The sequence below is a fragment of the Elephantulus edwardii genome, unplaced genomic scaffold (genome assembly GCF_000299155.1).
Source record: "Elephantulus edwardii isolate Elephantulus edwardi_28Jun2011 unplaced genomic scaffold, EleEdw1.0 scaffold00006, whole genome shotgun sequence".
Taxonomy (NCBI): Eukaryota; Metazoa; Chordata; class Mammalia; order Macroscelidea; family Macroscelididae; genus Elephantulus; species Elephantulus edwardii.
In genome coordinates this window covers 7236190-7250630 of record NW_006399756.1, presented here as the reverse complement: position 1 = coordinate 7250630, position 14441 = coordinate 7236190, and the positions used below count along the sequence as shown (strand labels likewise).

Genomic DNA, 14441 nt, shown 5'->3' with positions numbered 1-14441 from the left:
ATGACGATGGCATTCAGTAACCCTTTTCCTCGGACGGCAGTAACCACATCAGAAGGCAGCTTCATGAGTTCACGTCTCAAGAGGACACCCATTCTATACGCGTTTTCAGTCAGATTCTCCTCCTCCAAGACCTGTTTCAAAAATAGAAATTACACACATTATAACACTGGCACTTCTGTTGCTTTTGAAGGGTCACATGGACGAGAAGCAGAGTATCTGTTGATCAGACCAGAGTCACTAACACGAGCCCTCAAATGTGCTCAGCATAGTGGACGTATTATCTTCCCAGGTGAATAAATCAATGAACTAAATTATTAAACTGTACGAAAATTCTTTTAAATTTTCCTTTCCTTGAAAACCTACCCTCAGAGTCTATGGTAGCAGTTTCATACTCCTGGTAATCACTGAGGAGATAATGTTAATAAAAGCTTTCAAAAACTGTGGGTGGGGAGGCAGGGGAAGGCCAGGGCTGACTGGTGGCTCTCAGTGAGGGAATCTCTGCCGGGGTCGCAGCACACTGGCTCCGAGGCCTGAGAACAGAACCCAAGGAGGAAGCACTGTCTTCTCCGGTCAAGGAACCCAGGTGGCATGGGTGGTTAAGCACGCAGCCACTGAGGCTGGCAGTTCGAGCTCACTCAATGGCACTATGGAAGAAAAGACTTGGGTATGTGCTTCTGAAGAAAACCCCACGGCGTGTTTCAAGCCTGTCACTGAGATCTCTCAACTCAAAGGCACCCAATGCTGCCGTGGCCTACGGCGTGTTGAGGGTGGCCCTCCCCTCCCAGTCCTCGGGTGTCTCCCTTTCTGACAGGGGGCATGCTCGCCACATTTCTCATCGCACCACCTCAACGTTCCTGGGAGGTTGGGGGTGTTTACCTCAAGGGCTGCGATGGCCACGCGGCAGCCGAGGGGGTTCCCGCCATAGGTGGAGCCGTGCTCCCCGGGTTTGATGGAGAGCATGACCTCATCGTCACACAGCACGGCGGAGACCTGGGGGAAGACGAGATGACACTCGGCAACGGCCTCCCCTGACCGCTCAGTGCCCTCAGGAGGCCCAGCAGCACCGAGGGACGTGAGACTGGACGTGAGATAGCGGTGTCTGCAGCACCAGCCAAAGCCCCAGTCACAGCAAGTGGGCCAGCGTCCTGCGATGGCACAGACAACGGGCCTGCAGGATCCAAGGACGAACGAGGCCTCAGCGCTACCCCAGCGCCCAGTCCTCCCTGCCGTGGAGGCAAAATGCCCCAACGGCTGGAAAAACAATGGTCCGCACACACTTCGCCCAGTTCCTAAGTCTTTCAGCAAAAATGTAACTTCAGAATCCTTTAATGATTTCCAACCACTGGCTCCAAACAGCAAACCCAAAGAACAAACTTCCAATGACTGTTCTCCAGCCACGGTTTTAAAAACTCTTGAAGGCCACATTTCTGAACACTGAGGGAGGACAGAGGTCTATGAAAGAACATTCCCTCTCACACAGAATGGCCTCACAATGACACACAACACACACTGCTCAGTCATCAAAATCAAGTGGGTCACCCACTTATGTCACCATCACCAATAAATACCCCGGGGAACTAGATATAACGCGTCAGACTGCTAAGGGAAAGGTGGGCAGTTCCAATTGAGCATTTATGGTTGTGCTGTAGTAAACAGAAGTTAGACTTGTTAAAAACACAGTATCCATGAATTAAGCAACTATATGAATGATTGTATAGATACAATACATATACAATGTATAGGTCAATAATAATTAAGTATATAAAGTACATAAAGTATAAAAAAAAGTACATAAAGTATATAAAGTATATAAAGCACAATGTATAGAAAGTATAAAATACAATGAACATGAAAGAAACAACGTATATGAACAATTGTATGCAGACCAACAAAAAATTTAAGTTGATAAATAAAAATAAGTTAGAATCGTTGAATATATGAAGACAAAATCTACTAGGAGCCCATGCAGTGAAGTTTCATCATCCTTAAATTAGATCAAGGTATCAAGCTTACATTTTATGCTGATCAGTGGATTTCTGGTACAAAGTTTGATCTTTCTGTTTAGATCTATATCCTTCATGACAGTGAACTTGGGTGTTCTCTACTGGGTGAGACTAGTTTTAGTGTAAAAGATTGACCCACTAGCCCAAATGAAGAAAAGTGGGCAGTCTCAGGGACCTGACTGATAGCCTCAGAAGCCCAGTGGAGGGACACCATGCAAAGCTTTGGTCTGGTGACAGTGCCAAGTGTCTGGGAAGGCACGGGGGTCTCCACCAATTGGTGCAAACATACATGGAAAAGGAGAGTGGAGAGGGCGGACCCTCAAACTTACAGGGTACAAGCCCCCGGAGAGGGCCTTGCCAAGCAGAATCACATCAGGCCTCACGTCTTCATAATCGACAGCCAGCCACCGGCCAGTTCTGGCCAAGCCTGTCTGGACTTCATCAGCGATGAAGAGAACCTGCGGGGAGACAGCACCGCGCATTGATCCCCTCGTTCCCACAGGACGTCCCTTCTCCCCACTCACTGCCCAAAACTGGACCTGCTCTACACGCTAGCATGTGGACATCCTACGGCCACACGGAGGACTCGGGCTGTCAGGTCAGGCCCGGCTCCTCAGACGGTGCCCACTGCTCGACATGCAGAGCGCTGGGGGCATGCGCATCTTCCGCTCACAGGTGCCCTGTGATGCTAAGTGAATGTTCCTCACTTTGCAATGACTGAGCTCACCCACGCCCACTCAGAACAAGTTCTTCTCAATCTCCATAATAGTCTATGTGTTTCCTACTGCCAAAGGGGCCCTTTAGAGTAGTGAGAGAAGATCTTCACCCTGAAACCCACAGCGTCCCTTTTCAGCAGGAAGTAGCTAAGAGAATACGCCATCCCCTTTTCCTTATGACTCAGGGTGAAGTCTCTCTCAGGGAGGAGTGATAGGGAATGGCAAAGGATACACTGACAAAGAAGATTAATCAGAACTGGCTTTGACAAGCACTGTGGCATTTGGACAAGAACAAACTGGGAGGAGGGTAGAGAGAATAGTGCAACAATGAATGAGTGGAAGCCCAAAATCTCTGTAAATGTTTATGAAAATTAATAAAATATAATTATAGAAAAAAAAAAGAACAAGTTCTTCGTCACAACTATCTTCCCTTACTGCACATGCAGCTTTGAAAGCACTGAAAAGCCTCCTGGTCTTACACTAACCAACCCCGAACCTCTGCTGTCAGCAAGAATCCTCGCAGTGAGCCTCCAGGGCAGTGGCTTCCGAGGCTAAAAGCAGCTAGCCTCGTATTCTCCCCCACGGGCGGCTTGTAAGACTCACCCACTGACCTTTCCGCTACGAGCTCAGTGCTTTAATCGCTGGACCTCAGGACCCTTCCGTGCACTGAAGTTAAACAGGAGGCGTGCCCTTCTTCCAACCCACAGACAAATCCCGCTGACAAACAGACTGGCACAGCTCTCGTTCACACCCCAGCGACTGCCTGTCACCACCCTCTGGGAACAATTCGTTTATTCCACAACTCGGGAGCTCTGGGGGCCTAGAGATAAGAAGCTGCGCTGTAGTCCTGAAAGCACACAGTTCGAATCCACCAGCCGCTCCGCGGGAGAAGGATGGGCAATGTTCTCCCGTATAATTAACTACCTCTGAAAACCCGCCGGAGGGTCAGCTATGGGTCAGTTCTGACTCGACAGGACTCAAAAACAACAATGTTCCACAGCACACAAGTGTTTATAAAGAGTTACTGTGTGAGTGGACAGGCAGCCCTATCCTTCTGCAGGCCCAGGGGCACAGGGGTTAAATGCTATCCAAAGGCAGACGGTTCGAACCCACCAGGTGCTGCTCTGCTGGAAGGAAGCAGCAACGTGCTCCTATAAAGGTGACAGGCTGGGAACCCTGGGGGGCGGTCGTCAGGCCACTGTCACATGTCACAAGTGACCCTCTACCAATGAGGATGACACTGGCTAGGGTAGGGGGAAGGAGGCGGGTGAAGAGGTGACATTTGGAGCAGGAGGCTATAACAGGGGAGGATCAGAGGACAGATGAGTGACACCCAGGCAGGGTCAAGAGGCCCACATCTCTGCCCAGAGCCGGGGACAGGCCAGTGCTGAGTATCTGTGCTGACACTGCTGGAACGAGGGCTCCCTCTACTGGACACACTCGGCCCTCCTCCCACCACCCCTGAGCCACCAGACCTGGTGCTGGGTGCAGAGTTCCCGCACGCCCTGGAGGTAGCCCTGGTCCGGGATGACGACGCCCGCTTCGCCCTGGATGGGCTCCACCATGAATGCGGCCACACTGGGGTCCTGGAGAGCACGCTGCAGGAAAAGACAGGAGGTAAACGAAGTGAGTACATGGCAATACCCAGCCCCAAATCACAGCCTGTGCACATCCTCACATCAAAAATTTAAGACCATGCATGGCGAGCTGCATCCTGACTGCCCACCATCTGGTGGCCTAGTGCCAGGAAACTGCACTGCAATCCCAAAAGTGCGCAGTTCAAATCCACCAGATGCTCTGCTGAAGGAGGAGGAACAATCGCCTCCTGTACCAGTCAGATCCAATTTGACAGTACACACATTAAATAAAAATTATTTAAAAAAAAAAATTAAGACCATGCAACGTGTCCCACTAACTTCCTTCCGTTTGGGTCTTTTTTTAAAGCATATCATTTTCTCGTTTTTATGAGTAGACACTGTAACCACATTGAGACTAGTTCCACTCATTGTGAGGACAGTGGTTTTTAAGGTCAAGTGCTGGGCAACTTTGTCTTCAATCAGCTGTGGGCAGTCAGGATGCAGGCACAGCCTGGCAGACCCACAACCTGAGCTCACACGGCAGCTCAACTCCACAAACAGCGCTTCTGACTGACGTTCAGTTACCAGATGCCCCAAATACTATGGTATTTGAGGTACTCTGTTTTAAAATGCCTAACAAATAGTTAAAGTCATTGTATATAAATTCTACAGCTCTGCTCGAAATCTGTTTCAAATGAATCTTTCTCTTTTACCAAAGTCTCCTCTATTTCATGATTTTAAAACCCACTGCCAAGTCAAAACAAGCTTGGAGGCAGGATTGGCCTCCACTTCCAAAATGGCTTGCCTCCGGAAACTCTATGAACAGTGCTCAGGCCTTTTGTTCACAGGGTTGCTATGAGTTGTCTACCACTCGACGGCACTTAACAACTGCCAAGTTGATTCCATCTCCTAGCAGCTCCACGGGACAAGGTTTCCAATGAGTTCATGGAAGGAGACAGCCTTTCCTCCCTCAGAGAGGCCGATGGGCCAGAAACACATAGCTCTGGGCTAGAAGTTCAACGCTCTACGCTAAAACTAGTTTCATCTAGTAAAGAACATCCAAGTTCATGAAATATACAGATCTAAACTGGGTTAAAGATCAACCTTTGTGCCAGAAATCAGCTGGCCAGCATAGAAAGTAAGCTTGACACCCTGACCTAATTTAAGGATGATCAAACTTCACTGTGCAGGCTTGTAATATATTTTTACTTCATATATTCAACAAGTCTAATTTCTGTTTATGACAGCACAATGGCAGGTGTTTAACTGCTGAGCAGAAGGTCATGATCTGAATGTACAAGTGGATCTGCAGGAAAGGCCTAGGGGCTTCAGCCAAGGAAACCCCAAGGGGCAGCCTACCCTGTCCTCTCGGGTCCGTGTCTCAGAATGGATTCGAGGGCACGCACACACACCATACACCAAGCAAGGCCCACGTTACCTCGAGGGCAGGCAGGTCATTGTAGGGGATGATTTCAAAACCCGGCATGAAGGGTCCGAATCCATCGTAGCTGGTTGGGTCTGTGGAACTGGAGATGGCAGACATTGTTCTACCCCAGAAGTTTCCAGCTGAAAAAGAGCAGTGCATGCTGGTTAGCTCAAATTCCCACGCTGAGTAAGGCTCTTCCCCAAAAGGAGTCCTGGAGGCGTGGCGTGTTAACACGTGTGGCTGCTAACTGAAAAGTGAACAGGTCAAATCCAGCAGCCGAACCTCAGGGGAAAGAGGGACTGTCTCTTCCTATTAAGATTCACAAGTTCAGAAACACAAAAGAGGTGCCAGGAGGTGGCATGAACCTGACAGCAGTGAGTAGTTGGTCCCCAGCTGGGTTTGGTTTAGGGTCCCCCAGAAACATCTTTGGAAGTCTGAATTAACATGAAAAACCAAGGGTTCACTTTAGAGCTTTCACTTGTGGACACAAAGACCGTGATGTGCACTGTAATCCGTATTCTGTGTGCTCTGCTCCCCGCCTTGACCACCAGAGATCCCCACAGAGAGGCATCTGTCTTCCAATCATCCCAACCCCCCCTCCCTCAGAACCAGACCCTAACCAGAGAGGCTTTAGAATGGGTCCATTTGCAATAATAAATGTTAAGAGAAAGAGAATATTTAGAGAGAAGTGATAAGCTTTCTTCTTAAAAATCCAATATTGCAGGTCAGTCAGTCTACGAAATGCTCTTCACTTTCCGAGGCGGCCACTTGCATGACACTTCAGTGTATGACTGGATTGTATTTGTTCCTGTGTCACTTCTACACTCTCCTATCTCTAATGTGCTAAGAGAAGACTGATTTCTTAATTGTTACTGTAGTTTTTGATAGTTTTTGCTTTTTACCTAATCCTCTCTCTTTCCCACTCATTCTCGGTTATTTGCTCATTTGATGAAGTCATTGTTCACACTCTCCAAGGTGTCTGGGCTGCAGAGAACTCTGTGGACTATCAACCTGGTGTTAGGCTTAAAGCTGTTCTTGATCAAGAAAACCAGAGTTTAGAAATGACTGAGGAAGAAGTCAAGCTGTATCTCTAGACAAACTTATTTCACGAGAAAAACCTTCAAGGAGTAAGAACACCCCAATGTGATTTAGGGCTCCCAAGACAAGGTAGAAGCTCTTCAGTAGTCTAAGGCTAGAACTCCACTTGGAATTACAAACAGGTATGTCTTAGAGAAAGTAACGAGAGCACTCCCTAGAGGCAAGGATGGTAAATATCACATAAGCTGGACATGTTGAGAAAGGCTATTCCCTGAGAAATGTTGTCATGCTTGGAAAAGTGGAGGGTTAATGAAAAAGCAGACCCTCCAGTGAGAGGGCCTTACCACAGTGTGTGGCAGTGGGCTCAAGTGTGTCAGAGATGATAAGGACGGCACAGGACAGGACAGGACTCAGGTCTGTTGGTTGCTATGAGTTTTACTGAGCTTGAAGGCACTTAGCACAACAGCCTGTCATTCCTGAACTCTCCACTCGACCCTGAGAAAATTCCTTGGTAAACAATGTCAGGGAACAGCCTCATTTCATCTTCTTATAATTTTGCTTATTGCTTCAGAAGTCAAGTGATCCAAAACAATTCAACACAGACGTTCACATAAAATGAGTTTCGGAATTACAGAACTTCCTGCCACCTACCAGCATTCCAGGACAGCCCTCAACTTTGTAGCCATTACTTAAATGTGAGTCAGGCAGCAAATTTTCCCCAAGTTCCTCATAACCTTCCCTCCATCTGCATCAGCTGCTGACTCTTCACTGAGTTTCCGTGGGTCTTTGCACATAAGCTCTCCGAACTCTCTTCCTTGGATTACCTGGCTCAGAACCCGCTTGAAACCTCTGGTCCCCACTGTGCAAACGCTTTGCCTCTCAATAAAAGTACCATATTTTTAATTTCAAAAAGTAGAAATATGCAACAATGAATGAATGGAAATCAAAAATCTCTGTAAATGTATGTTCACTAAAATTAATAAAATAAATTTTTTTTAAAAAAGTAGAAATAAATAGATTTTGAGACAACCCCCTGGGGAGCCCTAAACACTCACGTGGCCTCCTTCCCTGACACCACACAGGACACTCCAGTCGACCCTGCTGAGTTTCCTTCCCACCTCACATACTCTGCACTGCCTCAGTTACCTCGTGGACAATGCCAGTGAAGAGAAATTTAGTCTCACAGTTTAGGAGACTGTTGTCGTTATGTGCTGTCTAGTTTTGCCTGTGACTCATAGCAACCCTTTGTACAACAGCTCTCAACCCTGTCCTATCCTGAGCCAATTTCACTCTTTCTGACACACCTACCCCTATAGCCACTGTTACTGTGTGTCCACCCATCTCCTCCAAGGTCTTCCTCTCTTGTGCTGCCCCTCCATCCCTGCATGCATGATGTCCTTCTCCAAGCATGCCCAAAGTATCAGATGGAGCTTCAAAATCCTTGCCTCTATGGAACAATTTGGTTGCACCTTCTACAGGACAGCTCTGTCTGTTCTCTTGGTCCATGGGACGTCCCTCGGGGAGCTTACAGCAGAGGACATTCCAGATGGGTCAGCCTTTTCAGGACTGCATCAGGATAGGGCAGGGCAGAGACCTTGTGCATGGGGTGGCTATGAGTCAGACAACTCAAAGGCACACAGTAATTGTAAAAAATAAAAAAGAGATAGTTATTTTGTTGCAAAAATTATGTTTTCAGTAGCAGAATGTGAATGTTGATACTGTTAGTGGCCTCAGAGGCTGTGAAGTTTGGGGGGATACAGGGTGGAATGAGGCCTGTTTCTTTGGATTCATGGATTTGTGCAGTTACACAGGCCCCCACCAGGTGGCAGCAAACATCAGAAGTGGGATAAGGTCTTCCCACTAAACTCCAGCAACAGACAGAAAACCCACTAGAGGGTCAGCTACGGTTTGGTTCTGACTTAATGGCACGCACCAATCAAGACTATCTAAGACTAAGTTTTAAAATGGCGGTGCAGAGTCGCACAATGGCCCTTTCCTGTTGGAAAACAGGACTGTCACCCCCAGACACCAATTCCTCCTGCCGCCAGCTGGACTAACAGCTGTTGGTTGCACTAACAGCAGGGAACACACCAGCAGTGGCCGTGGTGATCCTTGTGTCCAACGACAACGGTCATCCACGGGAGCCAGACTTGCAGGGGCTGACTCCTCAGTGACCACCAGGCCTTTCTCAGCTACTCTGGCAGGACTTGAACTGTCAACCTTCCAGTTAGCAGCAAGCACACTGAACTGTGTGCCCCGCACAAGGATTCTCCTATTATGTCAAGATTTTAAATCGTGTCAAGATTTTAAATAAGGACAAAAATGAATTTCAACCACGTATAATGACAAACAACTCATCATCTTTTATAAAAATTAAAGCCAAACCTTTAAAACCAAGCCAGAATCTTTCACTTGAACACCCCCACCAAGATTCCAAAAGGTGCACTACATCAAGCCCACTCCCGGCTCTCCCCACGCAGCAGTCTCGCCACCCTCAACCATTCTTCCAAGTGGGGTGAGGCAATCTCGGACCCCCTGACCCCAGAAGCTTCTAAGGATACCTAAATACTGAGACTACCTTTACGCAGGGCCCCTCCAACCTAACACAGCCCTTTGCTAACAAACCTTCCACTAAAGTCAGGCATCTACTTAAGTGGGAAGCTGCTCTCGGGTGGGTGGCATGGGATATGAGGTGAGCAGAGAATGAGAAATTAAGCCACCCAGTTTCTCCTATTAGGGAAGGGGACAAAGAGAAGCTGTTTGGGTGACGAAACCTCCATAGACGAAGGGAATATCCAAGATGACAGAAGTCTCCTTCATTTTTAATTCTGCAAATAAAGTACTACACAGAGGCAGACACATTAGAGGTGTTTCGTGAGAAACTTAAGTCTGTAAATGACAACGTGTGCTTTGGTGACAGCAGTTAACACTTGGCCTCACATACCTGCAAAAATGATCTTTGCTTTGTACTTGGGCACGCCCTTGACCGTGTAAGCCCATTTCCGAGCGAGTTTGCAGGCTGTCTCTCCGGCCTCCACACCTACCAGAAAGGCGGAAAATTCAGAGTTAGGAAATGTTTTTAAATGATCAGAAAATGACATGATTCTCCTAGGTATTCGAACAACCTTTTGTACTGGGTTTTTTTGGTTGGTTTTTTTTTGTTGGTTTTTTGTTTTTTTTTTTTCATTTAAAAGGAGGGAGCTTTCACCTGTATTCATGGGCAGCACTTTGTGGTAATTGAAAAGCTTAGTGATGTACTCTTCATATTCTCCAAGCACATCATTGTAGAAAGCCCTGGAGGTTAAGGTCAGCTTCTCTGCCTGCTGCTTCATGGCGTCTACGATCTTCGGGTGGCAGTGACCCTGGTTGACAGCACTGTAAGCGCTCAGGAAATCAAAGTACTTCCTTCCTTCCACATCCCACACGTAAATCCCTGAGAAGGGAAGGAGAATTTCAGGACACTGCTGCAGTCTGAAACCGAACCTGCCAGAAGCCCTCTGAATGCCAGCACACAATCTCCATTTAGCACAGAAGTGTGATGAAGGGTTATTCCAGCAAACAAGATAAACTGGGCTTTGTAAGGAATGCTATCTTATCTGTCAGCCTATAAAATACACACACATTCCACAGACACAACAGGAAGGAAAGAAACTCTAAAAGCAAACTTTGACCTTCAACAACCAAAATCGAAATGCAAAGGCAGACAGAACAGACAGATCATGAAAAGTTGTCTGTAAAGGTTAATTGAGCCTAACACCTAACCTCTCCCACATACTGCACACAATCACTGCCTTAGGTTATCAAAAGGGCCACACGCCACTGGCTTATGAAGATAGAGATGACTGCAGAATTAGGCCAAGTCTGGAGCCTGCAGCTGGGACACCAGGCTACCTGGAGATGCCTACACAGGAGGATATTTCTGCAAATCCCTTGTTCTCAAATGTCTAATATATACATGCAGATTTTCATTTGTTCAGATACATTTGTGTTACAGTACTGATTCCAAATAATATCCAAGCAGATAAAATATTTAATACCCTTATGCTTTCTTCATCTGGCTCAAAGACAATTAATGAAGTTTTGTTTCATTTGGCTAAAGTATGTATATGTATACGTATACGTATATGTATACACAGAGACACCCAATAAACACTTGTAAATAATCAGGGTATCACCTCAAAAGAAATCCATCGTCATCGGGTCAGAACACACTCATGGCTGACCATGGACCATGGATTTCCTGGGCTGTAAACTGTAGGGGAAGAGATAGCCTCTATCTTGTGGAGCAGATGGTGGATTTGAACAGCCAGATGTAAGGAGCACAGGTTAGCAGGGCCACTCCTCCCTGCAGACTTCACCAAAGCTGCTTAGTATTTCTCAAAACTTCCTAAAAAAAAAGCCCACAAAACTAATTTCCTGGGTTTGATAATCAATCACATTAGGTCTTGTCAAAGAATATTCTCGTGTTTTAGGAAACACATATGAAATACTTTGAGATAAAGAGGCTTCATTTCTGCAAGTAACTCTTCGACAGATAAAAAAAATATGTGTACACACGCATATAGTGTGGAGAGTGTGGAGTGTCAGGATCTGGGAAATCTGGTAAGGAGTGGAGCAGACAGACCCTCTGTACTGCTGTTTCTGTTTGCTCACTTCTGTTCTCTTGCCTTACAATAATGTGCTAATCCTATTAACAGCAGTGACAGCCAGTAGGCTTAGGTATGACAGAGACCCTGGACCCTGAGGACAGAGCAAAGGCTTGATCTCTTGTTCACAGGATCTAAGAGGCCCAACAACAGGACTATTATCAGCAACCAGAAAGCACAGAACTTAAGACATTGTGCAACTGATCTTGACCAGCAAGGGTTGGAGCTGCAGGGCCCACTTAAGTAATCTTTTAACATAAGAAAAACATGTGACATCAACTGAGATTATCAGTGATTAGTGTCACATGGTGTTGTAAGCAGGTGCTTGATATCTGAGCCTTCAGTTCTAATCCTCCTTGTTCAAGGGTCAACTCTAAGTTATCCCTGGATTTCCAGGCCCCCCACCCCACCCACCCACCCCCAGGAAGGGTCATCCTTCATTGGTAAACTATTAGTGCTTGGTTTCAAGACTTCATCAGATATTTTCTCTTTAAGATTTATGTACTACTCTTACAACTTGTTCAAAAGTCTAAAATTATGCTAAAACAGAGTTCTAAAAAAAAAAGAGCAAGATGACACCCCTGTAACAGAAACAATCCTAAGCGGGCAGCTTTCACAAGCAGAAATTCAACCTCTCACAGTGGAGTTTAGCAGGTTACATCAAACCCCATGACGAGCTGAAGCTGCTGGTTCTGGAGGAAGTCCGTGGCTCTTGAGTATCTTTTCCTGGACCATGTGACCTGACACCTCTTCTCACTCCTGAAAGCCTAACTCAGGAACACACTATAATGATCCTCTAGACTTAATAAAGAGAAAACCTACTCCCCAGTGGGATTATAACCACAAGCATGGAAATTAGGATTTCGGCACAAATCCTGGGGTGACACAATCAGCGGGTAACACTTGTACATCTTCTACTCCCTAGTGGGAAGAATCATCACAGCCAAGCACCATCCTGAGTTCATCTTTATAAGCCCCACAGCACCTACCACAACACAAGACGCTCAAAGAATCTCAGATTAACTCTGCCTGCGATGTAGAGGTTAAGTGCATTGGGGGAAACCTTATAGGAAAACCTAGATTGGTCTGAAACGTACCTTTTCCTTTCTCCAGGGCTACAGGCAGAGGGTGGTAGTTGTGTGCACCATACTTAGATTCCCGTTCAAAAATGTAGTCAGAGGATGGAGGGCCTTGGACTGTTTTTTTGGTGGCAACAGAAACAGCAGAAGGCGCTGAAGAATGAAGCCCCCGGCGAAGCAGAGACACGGTCTGTGATCGGGCCACTTTGGAAAGCATCGTGTCTGTCAAGGAGAAAGGCTACCGAGCTGTCAAGGAGAGGAGAATGAGAAGGAATTCACCCAGGGTTCATGTCCAGTGACTCATTAAATATTGGTCATGTACCTGCCACCTGTCCAGCAATGGGTTAGAAAATAAGAGAGGACTAAGACCTGGGAGTCAAAACAAGGGGAGCATGAAACTAATAAAATTTAATAAGAATAAAAAAAAAAGAATAAAAAAAAAAACAAGGGGAGCAAATACATAAATATTTACAATACAGTCTGACCAGTGCTACTGGGGGAATGCGTGCCCAGTGGTGGTGAGGGCCAAGAAGCCAAAGAGTAGGGAAAAGAGGGCTGGTACTTGGTCTTCTTTTTTTTTTTTAAAAAAAATAAATTTATTTATTTATTTTATGTGGGTACCATCAAATTGGATCTGACTGGTACAGGAGGCGATTGTTCCTCCTCCTTCGAGCATCTGGTGGATTTGAACCACGAACCTCCGGGATTGCAGTGCAGTTTCCTGCCACTAGGCCACCAGAGCTCACCTGGTACTTGGTCTTGTAGACATAACATCCCAAAGCTACTGCTAACTCGTGACTGTTAAATTAGCAGACGTAAGGAAGAAATCAGAGAGGAGGAGAGAAAGCTTGATGCAGCTTTATTAAAGAGGGGACGGGGGAGCTCCCGGGTGAGTTCCTTAGTGGGGAGGACTTTCATAAACAGTCTTTAGGGAGGGACATTCCACTCTGATTCACAATCCACATGCTATCTCAGCCAAACAAGACAGGCAAGGCCCTTAGCTCTTCTTATCAGCAGCAGGCAAGGCTGTCAGCATTTGAATTCTGAATTCTTCATTCTTCTCTTTGGCCTCCTTTGTTCAAACTTAACAATGATGCTGTCAGACAGTTGAGCTCTGGTGGTCTACAGAGTAGGGAGTTGTGCTGTCAATTCAAAGGCAAGTGGTTGACTACACACACCAGCATGTCAGAAGGAGAAACAGGGCGAACTACAAGCTGGTTCCGAGTTGATGGCAATGAGGGTTTTTCTGAGATCACACAGCTGAGGTTGTTAAGCAGAGGCCAGAGGCAGGGACACCAGGGGAGAAGAGAGCCTGCAGGACAAGAGCCACAGGGTGGGAGACAGACAGACTGACAACTATGTGCCCATCACATCCTTGTACATGGGAGTGAAGGCATGAAGATTCCATCTGATTCCTACAAAGGATTGTAGTTGTTGCCAGCTGCCAACTCCAGTCGCAGCACCTCCACAATGGTTTTCACCAGCTGATTTCCTGGACAGTGCCCTGTCAGGTCATTCTTCCTAGTCTTAGTCTGAAAATTGTACTGAAATTGTTCAGTATCACAGCAAAATGCAAGCTGGGAATCAAATCCAGGTGTCTTGCTTGGAGACTGAGAATACTGCTACCACAGAACCACCACGGCTACCCCCAAGATGATAAACACCATCATCTTAAAGCGGCCAGGTGTTTGTGGAGAGTAAGAGTTACTAAGGGCAGAAGAGCTTATTAAAACATTGCAGAGACGCAAAGCACACAACCTAACATCTGATATTTAACCACAAATAACTGAAACTTTGGGAGGGGGAAAATTATTATCAAATAAAATGGGGCAAAGGGCAGAAACACTAGGAAAAGAAAACCATGAGTTTTCACATAACTAAAACATCTACAGCTCAAAATTAGCATCAAAAGGAGGGAAAGGGGTAAAAAAGATCATTCTGTCACTTAATGTTTCA

At 46.4% G+C, this 14441-nt stretch overlaps 1 protein-coding gene across 1 annotated transcript in view; it reads right to left on the bottom strand.

Annotated features, from left to right (window-relative positions):
• The window catches only part of OAT (ornithine aminotransferase), a 16172-nt gene extending 3470 nt beyond the window's left edge, over positions 1-12702 (bottom strand). The window contains exons 1-8 of the mRNA XM_006880140.1: positions 12504-12702; positions 9969-10193; positions 9705-9800; positions 5735-5862; positions 4195-4317; positions 2333-2461; positions 877-990; positions 6-131 (exon numbers count right to left, since the gene is read on the bottom strand). Of these exons, the coding sequence (XP_006880202.1) occupies positions 6-131; positions 877-990; positions 2333-2461; positions 4195-4317; positions 5735-5862; positions 9705-9800; positions 9969-10193; positions 12504-12702 (1140 nt within the window). The remainder of the gene's footprint in view (positions 1-5; positions 132-876; positions 991-2332; positions 2462-4194; positions 4318-5734; positions 5863-9704; positions 9801-9968; positions 10194-12503) is intronic.
• Between the last annotated feature and the right edge of the window lie 1739 nt (positions 12703-14441).